Source organism: Heterodontus francisci, chromosome 3 (genome assembly GCF_036365525.1).
Source record: "Heterodontus francisci isolate sHetFra1 chromosome 3, sHetFra1.hap1, whole genome shotgun sequence".
In the NCBI taxonomy this organism is placed as follows: Eukaryota; Metazoa; Chordata; class Chondrichthyes; order Heterodontiformes; family Heterodontidae; genus Heterodontus; species Heterodontus francisci.
This window is the reverse complement of record NC_090373.1, coordinates 70,567,080-70,591,015: the sequence shown is the minus strand read 5'-3', so window position 1 is coordinate 70,591,015 and position 23,936 is coordinate 70,567,080. Positions and strand designations below refer to the sequence as shown.

At 42.3% G+C, this 23,936-nt stretch overlaps 1 protein-coding gene across 2 annotated transcripts in view; it reads right to left on the bottom strand.

Moving 5' to 3' along the window:
• Nucleotides 1–23,936, bottom strand: part of atad2b (ATPase family AAA domain containing 2B) — a 162,825-nt gene that overhangs the window by 6,486 nt on the left and 132,403 nt on the right. The window contains exons 25-26 of one of the 2 annotated variants that reach the window (XM_068023129.1): nt 7,141–7,902; nt 14–3,323 (exon numbers count right to left, since the gene is read on the bottom strand). In XM_068023129.1, coding sequence (XP_067879230.1) covers nt 3,319–3,323; nt 7,141–7,902 — 767 coding nt within the window. In that variant the 3' untranslated portion in view covers nt 14–3,318. Of the gene's footprint in view, nt 1–13; nt 3,324–7,140; nt 7,903–23,936 lie in introns of those variants that run through there. The other variant, XM_068023118.1, reaches the window with a different exon arrangement.

Here is a 23,936-nt window from a genome sequence, read left to right as displayed (position 1 = left end):
CTAAAGTAGGTTTTTAGTAAATACATTGAAACTCTTCTACCCCAACAGCCAGAGATAACTTATTAAGTAATTTTACAGATTAAATGCACAGAAATTATGAAAGCACTTCCTTAAATTACTAACAGTAAAGCCAAATGAGTATCCTACTCTTTTCACAAAGATTGCAATAACATATACCAGTTCTGTATTTCATCTTTGAGTCATTTGTCCTGACCTCGGTTTGAGAAAGGTAGCCACATACAAGCACATGGATTGATTTTTTAAAATTAAAATCATACGTCTCAAGAACATTCCCTGCCTGCTACACATTAAGTGACAGAATTTTAAAAACAAGTCCAAAAGGAACTTTGCAGAAAAACAAACACTGCAACCTCTTAATTAAGCTCTGTATGAAGTCATGTCAGTTTTACTTAACAGAAATGAGTCTTTGGAGTTTTATACAGACATATGCTTACCCTTTTGCACAAGTATAATAGCCCAGATTTTGAAGTCAGCAGCAAAGCGATTGCGCTCATTGCTGAGCTTAAAGAAAGCTGCCAACAAAGATAGTGATCTAAGGTGTGGATTTCATCTTTCCCGACATTGATTTGAATCTGGCACTGACAAGGGCATCTCCAGACATCCAGCAACAATGATGTCATCAAGCAGGGTAAGCAGCCAATTGCATTGAAGAATTCTCAGAAAGCAATCAGGAAGTTATAAGCACTGATTATCCTTCACTTTTTAATATAATTTCACAGAGAGCAAAATAAAGATAGGGACATACATATGTGATTACGGTAGAAGCTGAAAGACATAAGCAAACTTTCAATAATTTCTAGTTGGGATTGCATTCTGGATAGTAGAGGGGGCACCTCAATAGTGCGCCCTCTGGAGAAGTAGAGAATGAATGAGAGCAACTTCTGGATTTCCGCTTCTAACTGCGCATGTGTGAACTCTAGAAGTTCCTCTCAGTTTCAGTGGGGTAACAACGGTGAACGCTGGCGGTTTGTCGTCATTACCACTGCAAACTCCGGGCCATTATATTAGCCTAGAATTATTGGAAAAATAACAGCAAACTCGTGTGCAATTTTTGGCGAGGAAATAATACACTGAGTTGCGAATCACCACAAATTGCTGGGCAAATGTCATCAGCCTCAAAAAAACAGCAGCTTGCCATCAAACTCACAAGTGAAACTGTGGAAGCTCAGTCCTGCTCGTAAATTATTTCTGGAGGTTTTTGAAAATTTTAAATATAACAAATTAAGAGGCAGGCTTTGAACAATAAAACAGATTTCCATTCTCAATATATTAAACAATGAAGAAACAACTCATTTTCTCTCCAGAGTGGTACTTCAAAACAAAAGACCACTTATTGTAAATTTCAATTTAGCACATTTCTCTTAAGACTTCTAAAACACAAATAAACAGCCTTTTGACTGTTGGTTGCAAGGTTCACATAAACTGATAGATATCTGGACCCATGAAACGCCAAAAGGCTGCCAAAACAATTGAGGGGTGAAATCGCTGACCACTGAGCTGTCAATTGCAAAGGATGGCAGCCAATTAATAGTCCTATCCCAAGTGTGACCTGTTCTTGAACTGTGACCACAGAGTTTCTTATAGTCTGGTTGACTGACCGTGTGACATGCTGTGCAAATTGAACAGAATACCTTAACCAGCAAGGCATACAAACTATTTGAGAAACAGTATGGGTTAAATTTGACAATAGTACAAGATGTTTGAAGGCTGATCTAATCTTGGTCTCAACTCCACTTTCCTGCCTGTTCTCCATAACCCTCAACTCTCCTATATTTCAAAATTCTGTCTCTCAGCCTTGAATATACTCAGTAACCCAGCGTCCACAGCTCTCTGGGGTGGAAAATTCCAAAGATTCATGACCCTCAGAGAAGTTCCTTCTCATCTCCATTGTAAACGGATGACCTCTTATTCTGAAACTGTGCCCCCTAATCTTGTGTTTCAATAAGCTTGCCTCTCATTTTTCTAAACTCCAATGAGTATAGGTGCAACTTGCTCAACTTTTTCTCATAAGGAAACCCCTTCATCCCAGGAATCAACCTAGTGAAGCTTCTCTGAACTGCCTCCAATGCAAGTATATCCCTCCTTAAGAAAGGAGACCAAAACTATATGCAGTACTCTAGGTGTGGTCCCCCCAACGCCCTGTACAGTTGTAGAAAGACTTCCCTACTTTTACACTCCATCCCGCTTCCAATAAAGGCTAACATTTTATTTGCCTTCCTAATTACTTGCTGGACCTGCATGCTAAATGTGTGTGTTTCATGTACGAGGATCTTTGTACTTCAGCATTTTGTAGTCTCTCTCCATTTACATAATATTTTGCTTTTCTATTTTTCCTAACAAAGTGAGTAAGTTCACATTTTCCCACATTATAGCCCATCTGTCAAATTTTTGCCTAATCACAGTCTAGCTATATCCCTTTGCAGACTCTGCATCCTCCTCACAACTTGCTTTCCCACCTATCTTTGTATCGTCAGCAATTCAGCTACAATACAATCGGTCCCTTCATCCAAGTCACTAATATAGATTGTAAATAGTTGAGGGCCCAGCACTGATCCCTGTGGCACCCCACTAGATAGTTTGCCAACCTGAAAATGATCCATTTATCCTGACTCTGTTTTCTGTTAGCTAGCCAATCCTCTACCCATGCTAATAAATTACCCAACACCATGGGTCTTATCCTGTGCAGTAACCTTTTCTGAGATACTTTACTGAATGCCTTTTGAAAATCCAAATACACTATATCTACTGGGTCCCCTTTATCCACCCTGCTCATTACATCCTCAAAGAACTGTAATAAATTTGTCAAACATGATTTCCTTTTTGTAAAACCATACTGACTCTACCTAATTGTATTGTGATTTTCTAAATATCCTGCTCCTACTTCCTTAATAATGGATTCCAACATTTTCCCAATGACAGATATTAGGCTAACTGGCCTATAGTTTCCTGCTTTGTCACCCTCCTTTCTTGAATAGCGGCGTTACATTTGCAGTTTTCCAATCTGCTGGACATTCAGAATCTAAAATATTTTGTAAGATTACAACCAATGCATCCACTATCTCTGCAGCCACATCTTTTAAGACCCTAGGATTCAGGGGACTTGTCAGCCTTTAGTGCCATGAATTTGCTCAGTACTTTTTCTCTAGTGATAATGTTTTAAATTCCTCCCTCCCTTCTCCCCACTGATTTTCTACTATTACTGGGATGCTTTTAGTGTCTTCTTCTGTGAAGACACAACCAAAATATTTGCTCAGAGTCTCTGCCATTACCTTGTTTCCCATTATTAATTCCCCAATCTCATCCTAGGAAGAATAGAAAAGAAAGTTATTTAAATGGGACCAATGTTTACTTAACTCTCTTCCTTTTTATATACTCTTAAGTAAAAGCTCTTACTGTTTTTATATTTCTTGCTAATTTATTCAGTCTATTTTCTCCCTCTTTTTTTTTTTTTAAGTCATCCTTTGCTGGTTTCTATATTTTTTACCAATCTTCTGGCCTACCACTAATCTTTGCAGCATTGAATGCCTTCTTTTTCCAATTTGATATCATCCTTAACTTCTTTATTTAGTTACAGATGTTTAATCCTTCTCATAGAGCCTTTCTTTCTCAATGGAATATATCTTTATTGAGGGTTATGAAATACCTCCTTAAATGTCTGCCACTGCTTATCCACCATCTTATCTTTTAATCTATTTTCCCAGTTCACTTTAGCCAAATCTGACTTCAACCTTTTGTAATTGTCTTTATTTAAGTTTAAGACAATAGTTTCAGGACCAAGTTTCTCACTCCAAACTGAATGTGAAATTCTATGTTATGATTACTCTTCCCTAGAGAATGCTTTACTACGAGATCATTAATTAATCCTGGCTCATTATACATTACCAGATCTAAAATAGCCTGTTCCCTGGTTGGTTCCATAACATACTGTTCTAAGAATCTGTCCCGAACATACTCTATGAACTCGCCCTCAAGGCTACCTTGTCTATTTGATTTGTCCAATCTATGAGATTAAAGTCTCCCACAATCATAGCAGTACCTTCCTTACAAGCTCCCATTACTTACTGAATTATATTCTGTCCTACAGTGCTACTGTAGGCTACTCGCATCAATGGTTTCTTTCTTTGCTATTTCTTATCTCCACCCAAACTACATCTTCTACATCTTGATCTTCCAAGCCAAGATCATTTCTCACTATGTACTAATCTCATCCTTTATTAAAGAGCTACCCCCCTCCTTTTACTTTCTGTCTATCCTTCCGAAATGTCAAGTACCCCTGAATATTCAGTTCCCAGCCTTGGTCACCTTGCAACATCTCTGTAATGGCTATCAGATCATACCATTTTATTTCTATTTGTGCCATCAAGTCATCTATCTTGTTATGAATGCTGTGCATTAAAATAAAGACTCATAAAAGACAGACAGGCTGGTGGAATGGGTGGACATGTGGCAGAAGAAAATTAATGCAGAGAATTGTGACGTGATATATTTTGGTAGGAAGAATGAGGAAAAGCAATATAAAACCAAGGATACCATTCTAAAGGGGGGGGGGGGTGCAGGAGAAGGCGGCCCTGGGGGTATATGTGCACAAATCATTGAAGGTAGCAAGACGGGTTGAAAAAGCAGCTAAGACATACAGACTTCTGTTTTTTATAAATAGAGGCAGAACACAAAAGCAAGAAAGTTATGGTGAACCTTTATAAAACTTTGGTTTGGCCAGCATTTGGACTTTGGTCGGGTCGGGCTGGACTGTACTATTTTGTTTCGTACTGTTTTCATTTTAATTTATGATTTTTTTTCTGTTTCATTATTTGTTATTTCTGTTTGTTATTTTCAGGTCAGGTTGGGCATTTAAAAAAAATTAAAGACTTGGGCCCGGGTCGGTTTGGCTGTTGTCAGGTCAGGTTTTAATTTGATACCCAAACCAGGCTTTACGACTGATCACCCCCGGCGAGGCACCAGAAACTTACCTTCGTTCTGGGGCTCCCTGACATCATCTTTCCGATAGCTGGGTTGCAGTCCCAGCAGTGGCTACCAGTCCCAGCAGCAAGTGCTGCTGGCCCACTGATTGGCTGGCAGCTCCATTAGGCGGGACTTCCTGTTTCAATGAGTGGAAGTCCTGCCTCAGACCAATTAAAGGCCTGTGGACCGTAAAATGCAGTCTGGATCCCCAGGCCAGGCGGAGGAGGGTTTGCCATTGACCTTTCAGTCAGCGGAAGGTTTCCGTCTGCCAAGAGGAAAGTTCTGGCTATCGTGTCTAGTTCTGGGAACCACACTTTAGGAAAGACATGAAGGCATTATAGAGGGTGCAGAAAAGATTTACAGAACAGTTCAAGGCATGAGTGACTTCAGTTACATGGATAGATTGCCGAAGCTGGGGCTGCTGTCTTGAGAAGGTTGAGAAATTTGATAGAGGTGTTCAAAATCATGAGGTGGCTGGTCAGAGCAGATAGGGAGAAACTGTTCCCATTGGCAAAAGGGTCGAGGATCAGTGGACGCCGATTTAAGGTGATTGGCCAAAGAACCAGAGGCGACATGAGAAAAAAACTTTATGCAGTCAGTAATTAGGATCTAAAATGCTCTGCTCAAGTGTGTGGTGGTGGCAGATTCAATCTTGGGTTTCAAAAAGAAACTGGATAATTATGTGAACAGAAAAAATTTGCAGCGCTATGGGGAAACGGAAAGAGAGCGGGTCTAGCTGAGTTGCTCTTAAAGAGAGCAGGCATTGACATAATGGGCCAAATGGCCTCCCTCTGTGCTGTAACCATTCTATGATTCTAATTTTGTCTTTTAAAACAAACATTTTTCCTACTCTAACCCTTATGTTTGTATGCTCTGTCCCTTCCCATCACACTCTGGTTATTATCCATAATCGCTACTCTGCACTACTGCCTTGTCTTTTCTCTTTAACCTTTCAAATTTACCCTTACTTGAACCCTCCCAACACCCCTTCTCCCAACTATTTAGTTTAAAGCAGAAAGAGCTTGGCCCTAAACCCTGCTCTGAGTCAGACTGATTATATCAGAATCTCTTTTGCCTGCCAGCTGTAAGGCTGCGATAAATCAAATTTCCGTTCCATTCTCAGCAAGCATGCATTCGTAGAAAAAAAAGTCACTATTAATTTGCCATTAGAGGTTCCAAGGATGTTGAGCATGCAAAATGGAAAATTCAAACTATTCCAGCTGCACTTGAAGCAAATTGCCAGTCACAGTATAAGTAACTTTACCCTACAGATCACTGATTAACATACTGACACTAAGAAAATGCAATGGAGAATGCCGATATCCCTTGAACCCAAATCTTAAACCAAAAGAAACAACAAATTTTAAAACTGATTTTTAAGTTATTAGGATACTATGATTTTAATAATGTTCAGCATTGTATTACAAAACTTAATTATATTTTTGTAATAATTAATTAGCCTAATAATTTGAACGGACAGCAAATCAGCAATTTGTTTGCTAGTCACCTTACTTTTGAAGCAGACAAATTTTGTACTTCCAAAAAGAACAAAGTGAGTGCTAAGGAATAGAAGTTTCTTTTCTCTCCACATTTAGTTAGTATTCCCTGGTCAAGTCCATCATGGATGAGATACAGTGTAAAGTTACTCTACTCTGCTCCAATGACACACAAATGTCCTCTACCCTGCCTCAACACCAACCTCAAAGTGACACATACACTTCACACACCAGTGTGTTTGAATATCGAGGGATGCAGACTCATATTTAATAGGAAGTGGCTTACAATTATCTAGACTCTTCACTTACAGTTTTTGCAGCTTTCATCATGAAAAGACTTCTCTTACTGATTTGGGTTGGATTTAAATTCAGAAATGAAAGTTTTTAACTCAGTCAGTTTGTCATCCATCAACCCATTTTACATTAAGTACTTCATGTTCATGGTTTCGTATACCATAATGTGTTAACAATTAATAGCTTTATACCGTTTTATGTCACACAGGAAAATAACGACCCAGTACAAATTTATTTTACCAGTGACAACTGAAAATAGTGGAGTAACTTACAACTGACAAAAACATATATATTAGACTTTACAATAACTTTAGACATTCAAACCTGTGTATTACACATAAAGTGCCTATAAATAAATAGAAAAGATTACCATCTTTTTCAGGTCCTAGTGATTTTAGATCAACATCTTCATTTTGAGAACACTTTGTTGCAATGGCTGCCTGTGCTGCACCAGTGACAGTGTGAGAACTATCTTCAACCAGCTGATTTTTGTCTTTTTCCATTACAGGTAACTTTGAGTTTGGCACAAGCTGAGTCATGGACTCCTTGGTAGGTTCACGTTCCTTTCCAGGTTCATGTTTTGCATCAGACAAATCATTACCAGGTGCAGGATTACCAGATATGCACGTCCTGCTAGCCAAACATTCTTGCACAGGTTCACTTTCAGCACTTGCCATAGATTCATCACTCCACGTACACTCATTAGGTACCAACCTCTTGCCAGGAGTGCATGCATCATTAGGTACACACTGTTCTCCTGGGGCAGCATTCGTTTTTCTTATGGAAAAACCATTATTCCCATCTAATTGATAGTCCTCTTTTCCTGTGGATTTGAGATCACCACTCCCTTTTTCCATTGTACCATTTTCAAGTTTATTTCCCACCTGGGCAACATCCATGATGTCACACGACGACTCATCATTGGTCAGGGAGAGATCACCATTCTCGTGATAATCTGTACTCACTTCCAGTTCTCCATTCTCTGCTAGCTCACTTTCTTCACCTTGGTCACCATCATGTTCACCATTTTTAATATCATCGTCTTCTTTCTTCAGGTGGATCACCTTTTTTGGCTTCTTAATAATACCTCGACCCCATTTGGAACGCCGACGTGGTTTCCTTTTAATGTGAACTGTTCAGTAACATAAAACAGAAATTAATATGAAATACTAAAGTGAAACTATACATTAGACCTGACTACTACATTCCTATAAAAGCAATTACTTCACTTCATAATTGCCTTCAGTGTTTACCAGTAGATGCCCCACAGTGCAGAAGAATAGCTACAAATTCTCAGCTGGTTATATTCAACATTAATGAGTCATAACTTTGAATGAAGCAATTCTCTTTAAACATTACCATGTTTTTCATCCCAACCTAGATCCAGGTTATGAACAGTAACATGCTCCAAATATTGTTCTATGCTTTAAAAACCTGAGCATTTCAAACAGTAGAGATGGGGGCACAATAAAAACTAGAAGGGACTAATTCAGATTAAACTTAAATATGCGTTTCCGTCTCACTGCACATTTAAAAAGTGACCAGCTAATTCTTCTGATCTCCTGGGAACTTGAAATTTAGCGTGGAATGCTAAGAGAGCTGCTGCTCTAACATTAAGTTAATTTCCCAAAGAGCAAAGCTGCTCCATACAAGCATGCATGCAGAGTTCCTTTGTTGCAGCACTTAGTGCACAGTGCCACCAGAATAAATTAACCAGCTGCCTATCTGTAGTACAGATGATATACAAAGCAAGTCACCGTCATAGTCTTCGAACTTGAACCAACAGTTTTTCTTTCAAACACTTCCTCACCTAGATAACAGAACTTATTTTTTCCAAGGTCCTGAAACAGTAACATTTCTCTAATAAAGTGACTGATTAAGATGACCATCGTGCTGGTTAATTTGTATTTAGTTTAAGGTTTGTTACTGTACTTAAAGTGGAAAATTGGTTGCTAAAAGCAGGAATGTATTACTTATATGTTAAAAGTTACCAAAATGCTTAAGTGACTATGGATCCAAAGGTTGTATTCCAGGCAGCTGTGAAAGCAATGCTTGAAATTTAACAACCTGTATTTCTATCGTGCCTTAAATAGAATAAAACTTCCCAAGGTGTTTCAGAGGCATTATAAAACTAAGTATGACAGTTAGCCATATAAGGAGATATTAGAGCAGATGACCAAAATCTTGGTCAAAGAGGTAGGTTTTAAGGGGTGTCTTAAAGGAAAAAAGCAGAGAGGCAGAGAGGTTTAGAGAGTAAGTTCCAGAGCTTAGAGCCTAGGCAGCTGAAGGCACAGCCCCCAATGGTGAAGCGATTAAAATCAAGGATGCTCAATTGGCTAGAATAAGATGAGCACAGATGTCTCAAAGGATTGAGGGGCTGGAGGACATTACAGAGAGAGGGAGCGACCAGGGCAAGGAGGGATTTGAAATCAAGCATGAGAATTTTAAAATCAAGACATTGCTCAACCGGGAGCCAGTGTAGGTCAGCAACCACATGGGTGATGGGTGACCTGGTGAGAGTTAAGACACGGCAGCACAACTTTGGATGACATCAAGTTTACGGGGTGTAGAATGTGGGAGACCAGCCAGGAGTACGAAAGAATAGTCAGGTCTGGAGGTAACAAAGGCATGGATAAGTGTTTCAGCAGCAGAAAAGAGAAGCAGGGGTGGAGAAGGGTGATTTTTTTTTTAATTCATTCATGGGATGTGGGCATTGCTGGCTGGGCCAGCATTTATTGCCCATCCCAAATTGCCCTTGAGAAGGTGGTGGTGAGCTGCCTTCTTGAACCGCTGCAGTCCATTTGGGGTAGGTACACCCACAGTGCTGTTAGGAAGGGAGTTCCAGGATTTTGACCCAGGGACAGTGAAGGAATAGAGATATAGTTCCAAGTCAAGATGGTGTGTGGCTTGGAGGGGCACTTGCAGGTGGTGGTGTTCCTATGCATTTGCTGCCCTTGCTTGCCCTTCTAGGTGGTAGAGGTCGTGGGTTTGGAAGGTGCTGTCTAAGGAACCTTGGTATGTTGCTGCAGTGCATCTTGCAGATGGTACACACTGCATCAGTGGTGGAGGGAGTGAATGTTTGTAGATGGGGTGTCAATTAAGCGGGCTGCTTTGTCCTGGATGGTATCAAGCTTCTTGAGTGTTGTTGGAGCTGCACCCATCCAGGCAAGTGGAGAGTATTCCATCACACTCCTGACTTGTGCCTTGTAGATGGTGGACAGGCTTTGGGGAGTCAGGAGGTGAGTTACTTGCCGCAGGAATCCTAGCCTCTGACCTGCTCTTGTAGCCACGGTATTTATATGACTACTCCACTACAGTTTCTGCTCAATGGTAACCCCCCCAGGATGTTGATAGTGGGGGATTCAGCGATGGTAATGCTGTTGATTGACAAGGGGAGATGGTTAGATTCTCTCTTGTTGGAAATGGTCATTGTCTGGCACTTGTGTGGCGCAAATGTTACTTGGCACTTATCAGCCCAAGCCTGGATATTGGCCAGGTCTTGCTGCATTTCTACATGGTCTGCTTCAGTATCTGAGGAATCACGAATAGTGCTGAACATGGTGCAATCATCAGCGCATATCCCTACTTCTGACCTTATGATTAAAGGAAGGTCATTGATGAAGCAGCTGAAGATGGTTGGGCCTAGGGCACTACCCTGAGGAACTCCTGCAGTGATGTCCTGGAGCTGAGAAGATATACCTCCACCAACGTCAATCATTTTCCTTCGCATTAGGTATGACTCCAACCAGTGGAGAGTTTTTCTCGATTCCCACTGACTCCAGTTTTGCTCAGGCTCCTTGATGCCATACTCAGTCAAATGCTGCCTTGATGTCAAGGGCAGTCACTCTCATCTCATCTGGAGTTCAGCTCTTTTGTCCATGTTTGAACCAAGGCTGTAATGAGGTCAGGAGCAGAGTGGCCATGGCGGAACCCAAACTGAGCGTCACTCAGCAGGTTATTGCTAAGCAAGTGCCACTTGATGGCACTGTTGAAGACACCTTCCATCACTTTACTGATGATTGAGAGTAGACTGATGGGGTGGTAATTGGCCGGGTTGGACCTGTCCTGCTTTCTGTGTACAGGACATACCTGGGCAATTTTCAACATTGAAGATGAGATCAGCCATGATCGTACTGAATGGCGGAGCAGGCTCGAGGGGCTGAATTGCCTACTCCTGCTCCTAGTTCTTATGTTCTTATGTCGGGCCATGAGGTTACAGATTGCAGTTGAGTAAAATTCTGCTGATGGCCCATAGCACCTCATGGGTGCCCAGTTTTGCATTTCTAGATCTGTTCGAAATCTATCCCATTTAGCACGGTGATAGTGCCACACCACATGATGGAGGACATCCTCAATGTGAAGGCGGGTCTTTGTCTTAAAAGGACTGTGCGGTGGTTACTCTTACCAATGCTGTCATGGACAGATGCATCTGTGGCAGGCAGATTGGTGAGGACGAGGTCAAGTATGTTTTTCCCTCTCGTTGGTTCCCTCACCACCTGTCGCAGAGCCAGACTAGCAGCTATGTCCTTTAGGACACAGTCAGCTCGGTCAGTAGTGGTGTTACCGAGCCACTCTTGGTGATGGACATTGAAGTCCCTCACCCAGAGGACATTCTGCGCCCTTGCCACCCTCAGTGCTTCCTCCAGGTGCTGTTCAACATGGAGGAGTACTAATTTATCAGCTGAGGGAAGGCAGTAGGTGGTAATCAGCAGGAGGTTTCCTTGCCCATGTTTGACCTGATGCCATGAGACTTCATGGGGTCTGGAGTCAATGTTGAGGACTCCCAGGGAACTCCCTCCTGACTGTATACCACTGTGCCTCCATCAGTGCTGGGGTCAGTCCTGCTGCTGGGAGAGGACATACCTGGGGATGGGGATGGTGATGGCGGTGTCTGGGACATTGTAAGGTTACCGAGGTGGAAACAGGCTGTCTTAGCGGCGACGTGGATAAATAGTTGAAAGTTCGTCTCAGTGTCAAAAATGACACCGAGGTTGCAAACAGTCAGGTTCAGCCTCAGACAGTTGCTCAGCAGAGGGATGAAGTCAGTGGCCAGGTAATGAAGTTTGCAGCAGTGACCGAAGACAATGGTTTCAGTCTTCCCAATATATAAGTGAAGGAAATTTCTGCTCAAGTACTGGATGTCAGATAAGCTGTCTGACAACTTAGAGACAGTGGAGGGGCTGAAAGAGGTGGTGGTGAAGTAGAACTAGGTGTCATCAGCATACATGTGGAAACTGACGTGTTTTTTCGATGATGTTGCTGAACGCCAGCATGTAGATGAGTAACAGGAGGGGGCCAAGGATAGATCCTTGGGGGACACCAGAAGTAACTGTGTGGGAATGGGAAAAGACGCCATTCTCTGGCTATGATTAGATAGCTATGAGTGGAACCAGGTGAATGCAGTCCCATGCAGCTGGACGACAATGGAGAGGCATTGGAGGAGTAATCAACTATGTTAAAGGCTGCTGGCAGGTCAAGAAGAATGAGGAGGGATACTTTACCTTTGTCAAATAGGATGCCATTTGTGACTTTGATAAGAGCCATTTTGCTACTGTGGCGGGGTGGGAATCTGTTTAGAGGGATTCAAACATGGAGTTCCAGGAAAGATGGGCACGAATTTGGGAGGCAACAATATGTTCAACAACTTTGGAGAAAAGGGAGATTGGAAATGGGGGCTGTTGTTTGCATGGATGGAAGGGTCAAGGGTTTTTTTTTTGAGCAGAGGGGTGATGACGGCAGATTTGAAGGAACTGGAAAATGGAATTAGGCTGGATGGCTATTTGTCAGCCAGCGCGGACATGATGGGCCGAATGGCCTCCTTCCGTGCTGTAAATTTCTATGTTTGAGTTTAAAGGGCAATTAATGTGCAAATCCAGCAAGTTTTTTTTTTTAAAAAAAAGGGAAGGCTGAGTGCAAGATGTAAACCAACCAACAAATTCTGGAGTTTTGTAACTCATGGCATATTTCTTAATGGCATGTGGTGTTAACAGGCAGCTATTTTTCCAGTAAGATCCGGCCAGTGCTTTATACTTGGAGCTCTTGGAGACCTGATGAAAGGAAAGATTAACTGTTTCCCTCTGCACAGATGCTGCCTGACCTGTTGAGTGTTACCAACATTTTTTATTTTTAAATCACAAATTCTGATCTGTTCTTTTGTGCTGGTTGCCATGTTTTTCTGGCTTGAGGTGAGTAAGCTTCCAGGCAAGTTGTTTTGCAACATTTGTTTAAACTTATAAGTTTGTTTTAAATGCATGTGTTTTAGTTCCTCCTTCTTCCCCCAACAGGCCAGCTTTTCGACTACTGCTGGATGCTCTAAGAGAAGATATTTGATCCTGTCAGGTTGCTGCCCATTTATTAGCAGCTCCCTCTAATTAGCAGTGGTGTTGCTATCTTGGCCCAGAGCACCAGGAGCTGCAAAAAAAGTTATTCCCTCATTGGTACTTGTAGGGAAAGAAAAACAATTTCATCCCAGAACAAGAACCACCTAAGCACGGTTCATACGGCCCCCCACCCCACTGCCACTTTACAAGAGACCAATCCATTCAGAGCTGCCAACATAGGAGTCCCAAACCCACTCTCAGAAAAGATTAGAAAGGTGCAGCCAGGAATGAGCCCATGCAGCTAGTCAAAGTTTGAATGGAGCCTGGAGCTCCAAAGATCAGAGAGCCTAACTAATTTCGCCTCTGAAGACCCCTTGGTATCACTGTAAACTCAAATCAGGAAGAGCGCCAAGCAAATGGCCTATGCTAGAACAGAGCCAATTTGAGCATTCATTGAGGAATTTCAATCAGAACAGCAGGCGGGCAAGCAGAATAATATGGAGCTGGGAGGCAGATGTGACTAACAGGGCCTTACAGATAAAGGGAAACTATGAATTTATTTTTTCATTTTGCTGGCCTAGGTCCTATAATGGAGTGATTGACTTCTAGTGAGCCAACTGGGAGCTCACTTCCTTCTCCTTACCCCATTTGGTCCCTTCCCTCCCTCATTTATTCTTCCTTCCTTCCCCAATGTCAACATACTTACACTGATCCCAACTTCTCCCCATCAGTTCCACTCTGAACAGCAAAACAGTACTGATATAAACAGAGCAGCTGTTACTCTGGGGCTCCAGCCCCATCCTGGTATCATTAAATTGCTTTCAATTCTTCTTCTCTTCACTCCTATACCCCCCCCCCCCCCCCCAAGTTTCTATTTCTCCTCTACCCTCTTATCAAGTACTATTATCCCCGTCCTTCCCACTCCCCCTAACCCTAGTCTTCCATCCCCTCACCTCTAATATTATGCTACTATCCCCCAAAACCACATTACCCCTCTCTATCTAATTACCATATTCTACTTTATTCTCTCTTTCCCCGCAGTCTGTTACCCTCCTCTACTTTTTTGCCACCACACCAACCCCACAAAAAGGTATCTCACTAAATTCTCTCCTCCCCACTTTGGCACATTTTGTCTGCAATCATAAGCCATTCTTAACCCCTAAAACTATTTTAAACCTCCCCCACCATTCTCTAACGATGATTGACCTGAAGAGTCCATTTCCTTAACTCCTCGGAGAAAATTTTACGGAGGCGACGGGGATCTCGGCCACCGGCTGCAGAGCCAGCGAGACATGCGTTTCCCCCTTTGGGAAATGCCCGCCGAATGACGAGCCAATCAGGTAATTGAGAGGCCACTGCCGGGCCTTTCCTGGGATCGGGACCCCAGAGTTGGGAAACCCTGTCCGCCGAGAGCTGCCAAACATTCTGAGGCCTGCAGGTCTTTTGCTCAGCAGCGCTACCAGGGAGGCGGTGGCTGCTGTCGGAAGGACACCCACCGGAGACCCGGGATCACAGAGTGACCCAGGCCAGAAGTAAGTGATGGCAGAAGGGGTTTCACGGGGTGGAGGTCGTGAGGGAGGAATTTGGCAGAGGGCAGAGGGATGGCTCTCAATGGGCCCCTCCCTTCCTGATGCCAGGACACTCGATCAGGCACTCCCTGCCTTTGAATGAGGGACCCACCCCACCAACTCCAGGAGACCATAAGCAACCCCAGATTTGCTAGCCCATTGTTTTAATACTTTACAAAGAACAGTTCTTATAAACAGCAAAAACATAGAACTGTGGAAAATGAATGAAATGTTAGAGCTTATACCAATGGCAGTGGGAAGAGGCCCTCAATTGGACATTAATTGCTTAATCAGGGTGGAGGTGGGGTCCCCACCCACCACCATCCCGCCCCATTAAATGCCCTCCCTGCCTCCAAACTCACCACCAGAGAGAACATAAAATACTGCCCCATATGTACAACCTCACAAGAGTTCAAGCAACGCATAAGGAAAAACCATTGTGAATGTGTGTGCATTATGGTGATAAATGTTATTCATGGTGAAGAAAAGAATACTGAACTTCAATAGAACAAATACATTTTTGAAAGAAATACTGCTTAGGACCCAGATGGGTTGAATTTGGCAGAAGTTCTATCAGCTTCAAATTATAAAAAGGCCATATCTAGCTGTGGGTACTTCCTTTGGAGTCAAAGTGACAGCGATTTTTGCCAGCTGCTTTAGGAAATAAAGAGCTTCCAAGGTGGCCATATGGGGTCTTGTTGAAACACCTTTGTTTAGCAGAAGGTAAAGGAGTTGAACAATGTGCTCGGAATGGCTGCAAAGAGGATGGTTTAGGGTTTGAATGCCATTTCAACCACTTGCTGGCACTCATTAAAGAGGTCGTGTGGCATTTTGGTGGCCAGCGCTCGACCTACTGCCTTCTCCTGAACTGACCAGCTGAACAGGAGTAAACAAGTCATTGCTGAGGATTGCAAGTGCTACTTTAAGGCACACTCACCTTTTACTGCTCACTTGCTGCTGGGAGCTGTGAAGAAGACCTCTGAAACACATCAGGAAACTCTCTGGGACAGTTTGTCAAGATTTCAATATTCTATCAACATTTATTCTGCAAATTCTCTGAGGACTTCACTTAAACAATCAACTGCTTTGCTACTCTACTTAACGGAACACTCTATAGAAGTCACCAGAAGAAAGAGTGGGCTTGGTCACGGGCATCTTCCACCTCCCCTTGATCTGCAGGAGGAAGACATGAAATCAAGCAAAGCAGCACCAGCTGTTCGAGAGGGCGAGGTGGACTCCTATCCCCCAATGTGTCTACAGGACATCCCTACTTCCTGGACCTCCTCCACCAGTGCCATGTCCGAGAACCTGTGAGCCCTTTCCCTCTGTCCCTGAGCCATTTCCTTAGATGAGAAGACCAAAACAGTACACAGTACTCCAGGTATAGTCTCACCAAGGCCCTATACAATTGCAGTAAGACTTCTTCACTCGTATACTTAAATTCCTTTGTAAAAAAGGCTAACGTACCATTTGATTTCCTAATTGCTTGCTGTACCTACATATTAAACTTCTGTGATTCATGTACAAGATGTACATTTCACCATTTAAAAGATATTCTGTTTTTCTATTTTTTTTTCTTCCAAACACACTTCCACATATTATATTCCATCTGCCATGTTCTTGCCCAATTAACTTTTCCTGCATCACTTTGCAGCCTGTGCGTCCTTCTTACAGCTTACTTTCCCACCTAATTTTGTACTCTCAGCAAGTTTGGATACATTACACTCAGTCCCCTCATCTAAGTCATTGCTTTACATTGTAAACAGCTGAGACCCAAGAACTGATCCTTGCAGTATCCCGCTGCCAACCTGAAAATCACCTGTGTATACCTACTCTCAGCCTTCTATCCATTAACCAAACCTCAATCCAAGCTAATATATTACCCCCAATCACATGAACCATGATTTTGTATAATAATCTGTGTGGAACCACACTGAATTCGTTTTCGAAATCCAAATAGACTACATTCACTGGTTCAACCTTATAGAGTCATAGAGTTACACAGCACAGAAACAGGCACTTCAGCCCATCGTGTCCCTCTCGGTTATCAAGTACCTATCTATTCTAATCCCATTTTCCAGCACTTGGTCCGTAGCCTTGTATGCTATGGAGTTTCTTGTGCTCATCTAGTTACTTCTTAAATGTTGAAAGGGTTCCTGCCTCTACCACCCCTTGAGGTAGTGTGTTCCAGATTCCAACCACCCTCTGGGTGAAAAAATGTTTCCTCAAATCCCCTCTAAGCCTCCTGCTCCTTACCTTAAATTTATGGCCCTTGGTTATTAACACCTCTGCTAAGGGAAATATTTTCTTCCCATCTATGCCCCTCATAATTTTGTATACCTCAATCAGGTCCCCCCTCAGCCTTCTCTGCTCCAAGGAAAACAACCCTAGTCTATCCAGTCTGTCTTCATAGCTGAAATGCTCCAGCCCAGGCAATATCCTGGTGAATCTCCTCTGCAACCTCTCTAGTGCAATCACATCCTTCCTATAGTGTGGCAACCAAAACTGTACACAGTACTCCAGCTGTGGCCTAACCAGCATTTTATACAGCTCCATCATAACCTCCCTGCTCTTATATTCTATGCCTCGGCTAATAAAGGCAAGTATCCTATATGCCTTCCTAACCACCTTATTTATCTACCTTTGCTGCTGCCTTCAGTGATCTATGGACAAGTACACCAAGATCCCTCCGACCCTCTGTACTTCCTAGGGTCCTACCACCCACTGTATATTCCATTGCCTTGTTAGTCCTCCCAAAATGCATCTCCTCGCACTTCTCCAGATTAAATTCCATTTGCCACTGCTCCGCCCCATCTTACCAGCCCAACTTTATCGTCCTGTAATAGAAGGCCTCCTCACTATTTACGACACCACCAATTTTCATGTCATCTGCGAACTTACTGATCATACCTCCTATATTCACATCTAAATCATTAATGTACACTACAAACAGCAAGGGTCCCAGCACCAATCCCTGCTGTACACCACCGGTCACAGACATTCAATTGTGAAAACAATACTCGACCACCACCCTCTGCCTCCTGCCACTAAGCCAATTTTGGATCCAATTTGCCAAATCGCCCTGGATCCCATGGACTCTTACCTTCTTAACCAATCTCCCATGCGGCACCTTATCAAAAGCCTTACTGTAGTCCATGTAGACTACATCAACTGCTTTACCCTCTTCTACACATCTAGTCACCTCCTAGAAAAATTCAATCAAGTTTGTTAGACATGATCGCCCCCTGACAAAGCCATGCGGAATATCCTTGATTAATCCCTGCCTCTCCGAGTGGAGATTAACCCTGTCCCTCAGAATTTTTTCCAATAGTTTCCCTACCACTGATGTTAGACTTACTGGCCTGTAATTACCTGGTATCTACCTTGCTAGTTACAAACTCCATAAATTCTAATAGATTTGCCAAACAAGATTTACCTTTCATAAATTCATGTTGACTCTACTTAATCATAATATGATTTTCTAAGTGCTCTGTTACCATGTCCCTCATAATAGATAAAGCATTTTCCCTACTACTGATGTCAGGCTAACTGGCGTATAGTTCCCGGTTTTCTTCTCCTTTCTTGAATAGTGGGGTTACATTTGCTACCTTCTCATCCAAGGGGATGATTCTAGAATCTAGGGAATTCTGGAAGATCAAAACCAACGCATTCCCCATCTTTGTAGCTGCCTCTTTTAAAACACTAGGATGCAGGCCATCAGGTCCAGGGGATTTGTTGACTTTAAGTCTCATGAATTTTTCCAATACTATGTCTTCACTAATAATAATACCCCGAGTTCCACATTTCCACTAGACCCTTGGTTCCCCACTATTCCCAGAACGTTTTTTTGTCTCTTCTACCGTGAAGACAGTTTGATATCTCTGCCATTTCCTTATTTCCCCCATTATAATTTCTCCTGTCTCTGCCTGTAAGGGGCCCACATTTACTCTCGCTAATCTTCCTTTTTATCCACCTATAGAAACTTTCACAATATATTTTTATGTCTTTTACTAGTATGCTATTTTCTCTATCAATTTGTTGGTTATCTTTTGCTGAATTTTGAAATCTTCCCAACCCTCAGGCTTACTTCTCTTTGCAGTATAATGTGGATAAATGTGAGGTTTTCCACTTTGGTAGCAAAAACAGGAAGGCAGATTATTATGTGAACAGCTATAAACTGAGAGAGGGGAAAATGCAACGAGACCTAGGTGTTCTCGTACACCAGTCGCTGAAGGTAAGCGTGCAGGTGCAACAGGCAGTAAAAAAGGCAAATGCTATGTTGGCCTTCATAGCGAGAGGATTCGAGTACAGGAGCAGGAATGTCTTGCTGCAATTGTACAGGGCCTTGGTGAGGCCACACCTGGAATATTGCCATAGAGTTTTACACCACAGAAACAGGCCCTTCGGACCAACGCGCCTGCACTGACCATCAAGCACCCGTCCTAACTAATCCCATTTCCCCGCACTTGGCCCGTAGCCTTGTATGTTATGACATTTCAAGTGCTCATCTAAATACTTCTTGAATGTCATGAGTGTTCCTGCCTCTACCACCTCTTCAGGCAGTGTGTTCCAGATTCCAACCACCCTCTGGGTGAAAGAATTCTTCCTCAAATCCCATCTAAACCTCCTGCCCATTACCTTAAATCTATGCCCCCTAGTTATTGACCTCTCTGCTAAGGGAAAAAGTTTCTTCCTATCTATCCTTTCAATGCCCCTCATAATTTTGTATACCTCAATCAGGTCCCCCCTCAGCCTTCTCTGCTCCAAGGAAAACAACCCTAGTCTATCCAGTCTGTCTTCATAACTGAAATGCTCCAGCCCAGGCAACATCCTGGTGAATCTGCTCTGCACCCTCTCCAGTGCAATCACATTCTTCCCATAGTGTGGCGACCAGAACTGTACACAGTACTCCAGCTGTGGCCTAACCAGCATTTTATACAGCTCCATCATAACCTGCCTGCTCTTATAGTCTATGCCTCAGCTAATAAAGGCAAGTATCCCGTATGCCTTCCTAACCACCTTATCTACCTATGCTGCTGCCTTCAGTGATCTATGGACAAGCGCACCAAGGTCCCTCTGACTCTCTGTACTCCGTAGGGTCCTACCATCCATTGTATAGTCCATTGCCTTGTTAGACCTCCCAAAGTGCATCACCTCACACTTCTCAGGATTAAACTCCATTTGCCACAGCTTCACTCATCTTACCAGCCCAACTATATCGTCCTGTAGTCTAAGGCTTTCCTCCTCACTATTTACGACACCACCAATTCTAGTGTCATCTGCGAACTTACTGATCATACCTCCTATATTCACGTCTAAATCGTTAATGTACACTACAAACAGTAAGGGTCCCAGCACGGATCCCTGTGTTACTCCACTGGTCATAGGCTTCCATTCACAAAAACAACCCTCTACCATTACCCTCTGCCTCCTTCCATTAAGCCAATTTTGAATTCAATTTGCCAAATTACCCTGGATCCCATGGGCTTTACTTTCTTAACTAATCTCCCATGTGGGACCTTATCAAAAGCTTTACTGAAGTCCATGTAGACTACACCAACTGCTTTACCTTCATTCACACCTCTAGTCACCTCCTCAAAAATTCAATCAAATGTGTTAGACACGATCTTCCCCTGACAAAGCCATGCTGACTATCCCTGATCAATCCCTGCCTCTCCAAGTGGAGATTAATCATGTCTCTCAGAACTTTTTCCAATAATTTCCCAACCACTGATGTTAGACTCACCAGCCTGTAATTACCTGGTTTATCCCTGCTACCCTTCTTGAATAATGGTACCACATTTGCTGTCCTCCAATTCTCTGGTACCTCTCATGTGGCCAGAGAGGATCTGAAAATTTGTGTCAGAGCCCCCGCTATCTCCTCCCTTGCCTCACATAGCAGCCTGGGATACATCTCATCTGGGCCTGGGAATTTATTCACCTTTCAGCCCGCTAATACAGCTAATACTTCCTCCCTTTCAATGCTAATTTGATCAAGTATATCACAATCCCCTTCCCTGATCACTACACCGACATCGTCCCTCTCCATAGTGAACACAAATGAAAAGCAATCGTTCAAAACCTCACCTATGTCCTCCGGCTCCACACACAGATTAGATTACCTCTTTGATCCCTAATGGGCCCTACTTTTTCCCTGGTTATCCTCTTGCCCCAACATACTTATAAAACGCCTTGGGATTTTCCTTTATCTTGTCTGCCAGTGATTTTTCATGCCCCCTTTTCGCTCTCCTAATTACTTTTTTTTTTTAAGTACCCCCCTACACTTTCTATACTCCTCTAGGGCCTCCGCGATTTTCAGCACTCTGAATCTGCCATACGCCTCCTTTTATTTCCTTATCTAATCTTCCATATCCCTTGATATCCAGGGTTCCCTTGACCTGTTGGTCCTACCCTTCACCTTTACAGGAACATGCTGCACCTGAACACTCACAATTTCCCTTCTAAATGACTCCCACTGGTCTGATGTAGACTTTCCCTATAAGAAGCTGCTCCCAGTTCACTTTGGCCAGATCCTGTTTCATCACATTGAAATCTGCCTTCCCCCAATTCAGTACTCTTATTTCTGGTCCCTCTATGTCCTTTTCCATAACAACCTTAAATCTTAGAGTTATGGTCACTATCCCGGTTGGTCTCCTTATCTGAGGAAGGATGTTCTTGCTACAGAGGGCGTGCAGCGAAGGTTTACCAGACTGATTCCTGGGATGGCGGGGCAGACGTATGAGGAGAGATTGAGTGGGTTAGGATTACATTCACTGGAGTTCAGAAGAGTGAGAGGTGATCTCATAGAAACCTATAAAATTCTAACAGGACTTGACAGGGTAGATACAAGAAGGATGTTCCTGATGGTGGGGGAGTCCAGAACCAGCAGAGGGGTCACAGTCTAAGGATATAGGGTAAACCTTTCAGGACTGAGATGAGGAGAAATTTCTTCACCCAGAGAGTGGTGAGCCTGTGGAATTCGCTACTACAGAAAGCAGTTGAGGCCAAAACATTGTATGTTTTCAAGGAGTTAGATATAGCTCTTGGGGCGAAAGGGATCAAAGGGTATGGAGGGAAAGCGCGAACAGGTTACTGAGTTGGATGATCAGTCATAACCATAATGAATGGGGAGCAGGCTCGAAGAGCTGAATGGCCTACTCCTGCTCCTATTTTCGATGTTTCTATGTTTTTGGCAACATCACAAGGCTCTTCCTTTAATCTTAAACTATATTTAACTTCTCCTGTTAGCCACGGTTGGACCACTTTTCCTGTAGAATTTTTATTCTTTAAGGGAAGTATATTTGTTGCAAATTATGAACTACTTACTTAAATGTTTTCCATTGTTTGTCTGTCATATCTTTTAATCTAGTTTCCCAATCTCCCTTAGCCAACTCAAATTAAAATCCTTTTTTTGGAATAAGACTGTAATAATGACTCGCCAAACTCTAACCCATCGTGGAGAAATATCTACCAATGCTAAATACTTTTTTTTTTTAAAAGTGTTATTTTACTAATTCTACACAGATACTCCAATGTGTTTCCTTTGTAATCTTATTTGTAAATTCAACTGAATCTGACATAAGAGACTGCTCAATTTCAGTTTAGGTGGCCAGAAGTGGATGTAAAATGAAACTGTAAATTCCTGTCTTTTTATAATGGTATGATCTTAAAGTATCTAGAGATGGTCATATAGTGTTAAACACAAGGAGAAAAACTAAACTTTTGGGCAACATTACAATGGCAGTAATAGTAATGAAAAATGAGTCGTCAGTAAAAACAAAGAGAATTATAAGAGAAACATGTTAAAATCACCGTTTTTCCAACAGAAACTGAACACGACAACTGAATAATAATGGAAATCTGAATTTATCTGTGAAAAGTGTCTTAAATCTTGAAGTTGCCTTTTTCAAATGTTCTTTAATGTATAATGTTAAAATATTTGTACTTCTGCTCAGCACTTGTGTCAACTAAACAAAAACTTCAACATTAACAGCGTGTACTGCTGAGCACTGAAACAAATTTGAAGTCTTAAAGCCTTTGCTAGTTAAGGATTCGTTAAAGTAGCCCAAGTAATCAATTCAATTCTCATAAGTATTACTCTTAAATCAGCCAATCTAAATTTTGCATTTATGTTGCTCCAGTTCTTGGGAAATTAACCCTGAGCTGTGCTCCTCCTTCCTTCCAGCTCCCATCTTGCCTCAATTGATGAAGTTTTTAGTTTTTAGTTTAGTGATACAGCACTGAAACAGGCCCTTCGGCTCACCGAGTGTCAAGTCTATTAGGAGTTAAAAACTCACCTATGAGAATATTCCAAAATACAGAGGCTGAAACTGAAATGATTTATGACTTTAACCCCTTATAGGGACTAAACAAAATCAGGAGTAAGCATTTTACTGCTACGGACAGGCAGAAAGGGGTGTGGGTGGTTCCCGCTGTTCACCTCCCAACTGACTGCAATCCCGTTTTGTTAAAAATGATGTTAGTCCCCGAGTAATTTTTTAGGGTCAAACAAACAGACAAATGATAGGTTTTCTCGTAGGTTTTAAAAAAAAGCTACCAATTTTTACACAATACCCAAAATGGTCACAAACTCACACACGCACACATACACAAGAATAGATAAATAGAGAAAAAGGATAAATGGTTTAAAGTTCAAAAACCTGCTGAATTTTCTCAGGAGGGCAGTTTCTTTTAAAGGTGCAAGCCTGGATGTTTGCAGTCTTGAACTTGTTGAGATGTTATAGATTTCCGGGTGGTTAAAACTTCAGACTGGAGGTGGTGGTCACTTTAATTTCTCTGCTGCAGCAAACTGAAGTGTAAAATTAGCAAAGGGCTGCTTGTTGCTTCGCTGGATCTCTTTCCACAGTTAGGGCCTTCTCCTCTGGTGTGACCACACAATGGACTAGGATGTGGAATCTACAGCTATCTATTGACGTCTGGATGGGTACCATTCTTTTATGATGTGGCTACTTCACACCTATTATTCCGGTTTTGGCTCTGAGTCAGACTGTCTCCAGCACCCTTTGTTAATCTATTCAAGTCAATTCAGTCATTAGTATGCAATAATCCTCCTTCCAATTTCAAAGGGGTTCTCCCCAGAGCTATTTCAGACGAGGTTCAAACCGCTACTCCATTTTGACTGTTGTACAAGTGTCCACGTTCTTGTGGTTTTGTTTCGCAGTTAGCTTTTTAAATTCATAATTCTTCCATTTCATTGTTTATTTCATCATGGCTCCTTCTATACATGACATTATAACATTTGTGAGATCTCACAGCCC